This window comes from Engraulis encrasicolus, chromosome 19 (genome assembly GCF_034702125.1).
Source record: "Engraulis encrasicolus isolate BLACKSEA-1 chromosome 19, IST_EnEncr_1.0, whole genome shotgun sequence".
NCBI lineage: Eukaryota > Metazoa > Chordata > Actinopteri > Clupeiformes > Engraulidae > Engraulis > Engraulis encrasicolus.
In genome coordinates this window covers 21,512,747-21,520,246 of record NC_085875.1, presented here as the reverse complement: position 1 = coordinate 21,520,246, position 7,500 = coordinate 21,512,747, and the positions used below count along the sequence as shown (strand labels likewise).

General features: G+C 42.7%; 1 protein-coding gene across 1 annotated transcript in view; it reads left to right on the top strand.

Moving 5' to 3' along the window:
* plb1 (phospholipase B1) overlaps positions 1-7,500 on the top strand; it is a 26,697-nt gene that overhangs the window by 3,599 nt on the left and 15,598 nt on the right. The window contains exons 6-18 of the mRNA XM_063184176.1: positions 602-668; positions 775-826; positions 1,374-1,451; positions 1,623-1,688; positions 1,941-1,996; positions 2,114-2,162; positions 2,517-2,690; positions 3,471-3,539; positions 3,779-3,865; positions 4,134-4,194; positions 4,546-4,604; positions 4,983-5,056; positions 5,640-5,683. Of these exons, the coding sequence (XP_063040246.1) occupies positions 602-668; positions 775-826; positions 1,374-1,451; positions 1,623-1,688; positions 1,941-1,996; positions 2,114-2,162; positions 2,517-2,690; positions 3,471-3,539; positions 3,779-3,865; positions 4,134-4,194; positions 4,546-4,604; positions 4,983-5,056; positions 5,640-5,683 (936 nt within the window). The remainder of the gene's footprint in view (positions 1-601; positions 669-774; positions 827-1,373; positions 1,452-1,622; positions 1,689-1,940; positions 1,997-2,113; positions 2,163-2,516; positions 2,691-3,470; positions 3,540-3,778; positions 3,866-4,133; positions 4,195-4,545; positions 4,605-4,982; positions 5,057-5,639; positions 5,684-7,500) is intronic.

Sequence of the window (7,500 nt, the reverse complement as noted above, 5' to 3'; positions counted from 1 at the left end):
TTTACCATTGATTAACTCACCTGTTGAAGCTGTCACATATCGATTTGAATAAGTACAGAATGATACAGGACATTGATGAATCATTTGCAATGATCGACCCAACAACACCATGCCATTGACACTTGACACAACTGCCCCCAGTGTCCCCCACTACTGTTCATGCTATCTGCTAAACAGTATCTGCTTATGGGTTCTTTGATAACAGCTATCAGTACCTGAAAAGGTCTTTCCCGTTATATCAAAGACTCTTGTCAGAGTGAGACATCAACGTGACAGTGCCATAATGATTATGGTCCGATCTGTAAGCGATAGGCCTGTGACTGAATCTGTGCCCAAATATACTGTATATTGTGCACTGTATGTAACACAGTGAGTGCAGAGGAGAGCAGAATTAGACAGCTTACTTCTTTCATACGCTTCATTGGTTCTTTTTAACCCCTTTGCGCAGAGCCTGTGTTGTAACCTTACTGTCACCAGAATTGTAATGGCTTCAGTATGTCTTAAACTGTAACTTAAGGCTCCCGGTAATGTCATAGCAATGCTGTTATGATGTAGGGTACCTCCGTTTCATTAACTCAGTGATTCTAACATTCTTTTGTAGAGATCTTGTCTACATTCAATCCTGAACTGTCGACCCTGCTTCCAGATGCACCTCAATCAACCAACAGGTATCAGTTCTGTGGTCACGTTATTCACTGTAATGGAAGCTGCTCATGTATATCTATGAAGATTTGATATTATGTCATGGTGTGTCATGCGTGCGTGTTTGTGCAGGAATCTACTTGAGGAAGCTCATGAATTGGTGTTGTCCCTCAGGCTTCGTGAGGTAATTCACAGTAGTCATCTTACAACAGTCACTCACAATCAGTAGTACCAACTTTGAACCTTTGCTATTATCAAAACAAAATATAACTATTAAGATGCCATTGGTCTTGTTGGATTGGTTCCACGTATATGTTCCTTCATTATAAGTCTCATTCGTTTCAATTTCGTCAGACACTGACAAATTTGAGTTCATGGCTTTGGTCATTTTTGGTCATTTTCAATCGAATGCCTCCGAAGTTCTCCGGGGGCCGTACTATGAACACAAACCAGGATTTCCCCATGTTTAGGCCTATATTGAAAGTGGCCACCTTTACAACAGCCCATCCCCCCCCCCTTCACTAGGTCCCCTGAAAATATTACTTATTGTATCGCAAATGTAATTTCTAAAATTTCTTTAGAAAACATGTCATATCTCATGTGAAACTACATAGTATTAAAAATGATATCGGGGGCCGGATAAGACGTCCTCATGGGCTGCAAACGGCTCCCGAGACATAGGTTCCCCACCCCTGTGCTAAATTGTGTGTGTGTGATGTATTCACTTACAGGCTGTGGAGAATGAGAAGTCTTGGAAGCTGCTCCTGTTGTTTGTGAATGTGGATGAGCTTCAAGTCTCTGCGGGACAGGTAGCATAGCTGATCACAAATCTCGTAGATCTTTTTTTTAATGAATTTGTGCTCTGGAGTGTAAAATGCTCTCTTTGGTTTTGATCTCTCCCTCTCTCCCTCTCGCTGCCACCCATCCTCTCGTCCCCTACTCTCCCCTCTCCTCTCCGTCTTTCCATTTCTCAATTTCAGGAGGCCTCCGCTGTCTCCTCAGCCACAAGGGAGGTGGAGAGAGTGCTGACAACTTTGCAGAGTCAGGTGAAGGGAATATTCTAATATGTATTACAGGCATACAGAAGACACAAGATTAACAACATGTAGCACATACAGTCAGAGTTAGCACACAATAGATGACACTGACAGTGGATAAACAACAGATCAAATATAGCTTTAAAATACATGGTGTATGCCCATGCACATGGAAATGCTTCCCAATGTTTTTTTTATTGGCTCATTCATTCATTCATTGCTTGGATGTCGCTTCATATACGTTTTTTTCCCCCGATGCAGTTACACCATACTCTGGTCCGTGTGGTAGTTTGGAGTGATGACAAGGGAGCACTCGGGTAAGTTGTGCATCATCAAAGCTTCTTGTATATTGCACCTGCATTATTATGGCAACATTTGTGTTTACCTTCTGTGTTTCTTGCTTATTTTCGTAATTCTGCATCTTGTGTCTTCAGCTCAAGCACACACAAGCTGGAAAAAGCCATTGTTGCTGGTGTTCTACAGGTAAAGCTTTTTTATTCTTGATTAAAACATTTTTGTGTGACTATTACTCTTAAACACACTAGTTCTCTTGATTAAAACATTTTTGTGTGACTAGTACTCTATCTCAATTTCCACTTAATTTAACACCATAACAACATTAATGTATAATAATAATAATAATAATAATAATGATAATAATAATAATAATAATAGCAATTATAAAGTAATCTATATGTGTGTGTGTGCGTGCGTGCGTGCGTGCGTGCGTGCGTGCGTGCCTGCGTGCGTGCCTGCGTGCGTGCCTGCGTGCGTGCGTTCCCATGTCTGTTTGCGTCCGTCCATTGTGTGTTTATTGCCCATGGCGTGGTCATGCAGGAGTCTATTTCAGAGCTGTTAGCATCTCACCAGTGGTTTGGGGAGAGAGATGACTTCAGTGCTGTGCTGTTCTCTGGTCCCCTTGGCAACCACCATCCTACTGACCACGGCTCCCTGTACACTACTACTAACCCTACAGCTAACCAGCATACCCTGCAACTGTGGGCCGAGATTGTGAGTCCTTTTTGCCAGACAGAGAAACAGATGCAAAAAGTCTCCTGTAAAGTGACTCAGAGCTTCATTGGGCTTTCAAATCTTGAGTGTGGTTAGGCAACCACAAAATTATGCTAAACTGCGGACATCATTTTCTGTCTTCTAAGTCTTCTAACTTAATACATTTGGATTTGATACTTTTGATTCATACTATACAGTATATCAACTATTCAATTAGAAATATGTGTCCATAAACACATGAAAAAAAACAATTAACCTACTAGCCCATTATATCAACTGCTTCTAACTGTTTTCAGCTGCATGTTTTGACTTGAGGATTTAACCTGACTAAAGGTTTATCGTGTCACAATGTAGTTGAATGTAGTAGAATATTATGGATTATCCTGACCCAGAATAGACCATAACTCTTGAGGTGAATGAACTCTGTAGGGAAGCATTTTTATTGTTGGAGAGGGTTTTTTATAGGAAAGTTGCCTGAGATATAGCAGTGGCCTGTGTCATGTGAATTTTCACCGAGGCAGGTGACAGGGTGGGGTTTGTTGACAACTTGCCTGCCCTCGTCTTGCACGAGACATTTTTCACTGATAAAGATGTACAAAAAAGATGTCCGAGATGTCCCAAAGATAACCTGAGAAGAGATAATCATGTTGATAATCTGATGATATCTGTACTAATCAAAAGTGGCCTTCAAATGACGTATAGAGCAAAAGGCATTGGGCCCTCCGTTAATGTGGGAAAGCTGGAGAATTCTCTAACCAATCAGATTTCTGTCTCCAACAGCTGCAGCCAATGACGGGTCAGCCTACAGAGGATGATGATAGAATCTCAAGGATAGCATGTCCAACTGAGGTGAATAAACCCTTTGATATATTGATTGTTGAATAGAACGGTTGAATTGAAAAGAAAGCCTGCTTGCCATCCAGTTATATTCTGCAATCAATGCTTTGGATCAGCTGACCTTTGACTTCAGTCTCTTAACCAATCAGATGTTACATTTGAGTGTCGTCATCTACATTTCTGAATACAGTACATGAAGATGATCTGAGATTCTTTTCCAAGTTAATTGCGTGTATTTGTCTTCATTTTAGGACCTGCCATACTTACGCACACAACGTAATTCTCCATCTGCGTTAAGAAACAGCCCAGAGACACAGTCAGCACCTCGACTAGATCCTGTAAGTTGTTTTATTTCATTTCATTTTTTCCAATCACAGTAATATGTGTTTGGTCTGTGTTCATAAACATGTTTTTTTTCCTAATCTCACAGTGTGACTTTTGGTGTGTGTGTGTGTGTGTGTGTGTGTGTGTGTGTGTGTGTGTGTGTGTGTGTGTGTGTGTGTGTGTGTGTGTGTGTGTGTGTGTGTGTGTGTGTGTGTGTGTGTGTGTGTGTGTGTCTCCGTGCGTGCGTTCGTTCGTTTGTTTGTGCGTCTATGTAATTGAAAGGTTAATGGCAGCGAGCTTCCCTGCCCTGACCGGACCCCTTCACCTTCCATACCCACCTCAGGTGAGTAGGATACAGTTGGCATTCAAACCAGTCAGCTTCACCAATTCATTTGTCCATTTTTGGTCATAATGCGTCCATCTGTACAAATGTGTCCATTTGTCTCTGCATCCACCATAGATGTTTTGTTTACGGTATGCGATGCGTTTTGAACTGACGGACCAAATCTTTTGTCTTAATTTAATATAAACTATATAATTAACTTTTGTAGGCCAATATTTTCAAAATGGCAGCATAAGCATCAGCATTGGCATTTCGGCATTGAGATCTTTTTTCATTTTTTATCTGTAGCTTGCTGGAAGTAGTAGTGACTTGAGCTCACTGTCCCCTCTATTTGTGTCTCTCTTTTTCAAGTCCATGAATTGCGTCCAGGTGATATCAAGGTGGTTGCTGCTTTGGGAGATTCCCTAACAGTAAGTGAAATTGTCTACATAGGACATCTATTTCCATGTGTGGTAGTGTGTGTGTGTGTGTGTGTGTGTGTGTGTGTGTGTGTGTGTGTGTGTGTGTGTGTGTGTGTGTGTGTGTGTGTGTGTGTGTGTGTGTGTGTGTGTGTGTGTGTGTGTGTGTGTGTGTGTGTGTGTGTGTGTGTGTGTGTGTGTGTGTGTGTGTGTGTGTGTGCATTCATGCATGTATTCGTGCATGCGAGCGAGTAAGTATGTAAGCATGTAAGCATGTGAGCATACCTGCATGTCAGTTCAGTCATCTCCCTGAGCTTATCAAATTGCCCGCCTGGAAATGAAATGGTTACTGTGATGCTGTGATGTCATTTCCTTTTTCCTGGTCCCCAGGCAGCCAGTGGTGCAGGGTCCGATCCCTTTGATGTTCTAGATGTCATAACTGCATATAGAGGCATATCATGGAGGTGAGTGCAGTGTTTGTGCATCACAACGCTAAATACTGCAGCTACATATGTCCCACAGAATGACCCCCTTAAGGGCCCCTCTCAGTGCTTAGGCCCCCTTAAGGGCCCCTCTCAGTGCTTGGGCCCTTAGAATCTGTACCACTTTTCCCCCCCTAGCGGCCCCCATGCACACGCACGCACACACGCACGCAGCCACACACACATGCACACGCAGACATAAACACTCTTTCTCTCTCTCTCTCTCTCTCTCTCTCTCTCTCTCTCTCTCTCTCTCTCTCTCTCTCTCTCTCTCTCTCTCTCTCTCTCTCAAACACACTCACACACACACACACACACACACACACACACACACACACACACACACACACACACACACACACATGCACACAATCTACGAACACTCTACACACACAGACCAAAGTCTCTGATATAATGTATGCAATATCTAGTAACACACCAGCACAAAGAGTTAGATCGCGAGCCATTCTTTTGGTGTTGTGTACTGTATGTGGGGAGGGCCAGGGAATGAGCTGTGTGAGCTGTGAGTGGTCTTTAATGTTCTATTCATATCTCTCTTTTTCAGCATTGGAGGAGATTCCAACCTCACCAATGTCACCACCCTCCCGAGTACGTCAGCACACACACGCACGCACGCACGCACGCACGCACGCACGCACGCACGCACGCACGCACGCACGCACGCACGCACGCACGCACGCACACACACACACACACACACACACACACACACACACTATTATGTCCCAGATGCAGCACACAAGAGATAAAGAATAGCATACAATAAACTCTTATCATTGCATTGAGAATCATAACAATAAAATGTAGTAATTGTCCTCCTCAGATCACGTGATTTCATGTCATAGGAAATCTCTCTCTCTCTCTCTCTCTCTCTCTCTCTCTCTCTCTCTCTCTCTCTCTCTCTCTCTCTCTCTCTCTCTCTCTCTCAAATTCAATTTCAAAGGCTACTTAAACACTTTAACTTCATATAGACAAAACTGTGATAAAAAAACAATTAACTCCATTGAAAAGTTAGTGTTTTACAAAGCAATTGATAAAGCAATTGCACTTAATCACTGATTGCAGTTTAACAGCTGAATACTCTTTGTATATACCTCAGAATCGTCTGTTGTCTAATCACTAGAACTATACTGCATTAGTGAAAAGCAAATTATCTCCTCTGTGGACATGGCAATACATTTAATAGTGTATGTCATAAAATGGTAGCTACTGTGCATTGTAACTGATGGTGGGAGATTGCGTGATTATTAGCCTTCCTATCTCTTCAGTTATGTGTGTGTGTATATGCATATGTGTGTTTGCCTTTTGAACACCAACAATGCAGAAAATACGGCCATATCATTACATTACATTACATTACATTACATTGCATTTGGTTGCAGCAACTTACAATCAAGGACATACTGTAATCATAGCCTATACAACACTTGCAGATGCAAAGTGCACAGGACATATACAGAACAAGTGTAGATGCCAAGTAGGATTCATTGTCTTGGTGTACATTAGCACAGGGTTAAGTAGAGTGAACACATCCACACACAACAAAAAATATATGTTTCAATGTGGTAAGTCACAAGTCAGACGTTCAGTAGCCCTACAGCAGCCGTGTTTGGCTTTCTATTTTATACATCCGTAGAACTCACGCTGCGAGTTGCGAAAAATACTGCCGTTTCTCTCATGAACAGCAGAGGGCACTTCCGACAATGCGAGCGAAAGCGCTTTTAAAGTATGAATAGTCTGTCGCAAGTGATGACGTCATTAATGGTTCTCGCGCCACATGCGCCAAAGTGCGCACGTGAAGTATGCAGAGCCCTTTAGAGTCTGACCCGGGACTGGGTCAGCTCAAGCATTAGTGCAGTGAAATGTCATGAAAGAAAAGAGTCTTTACTTTACGGCCTTTGAGGCCGTTTTATCCACCCTCGATATAATTTCAATGTTATGCATCTTCACATGAAATATTGCATATTTTGTAAAGGAATCTTATAAATTACATTTGCAGCAATGCAATTCATACATTATATTCAGGGGACCTAGAGAAGGTGGGCTCTGTTTTAAAGGTGTCTTCCTTCGATATACTGTAGTGCAGGGGGAAATCCTGCTTTGTGTTCATAGTAAGGCCCTCGGAGGACTTTTACAGCACTTGGAGGAAGTGGCTCCTGGAATGAAAAAGGTTCTCCACCCCTGGTTTAGAGCGAGCAGCTGGCACGGCCAGACGGTTTGTGTTGGAGGAGCGTAACTCTCTGGCAGGCTTCAGATAAGCTGGGGCCGTTCCTGCTGTGGTTTTCTAGACAAGGGTCAAGGCTTTGTGCTTGATCTGAAGGTGTTCAAAGTTGAACAAAGACAGAGGTCATCAAAGCCTGTGTGTGTGTGTGTGTGTGTGTGTGTGTGTGTGTGTGTGTGTGTGT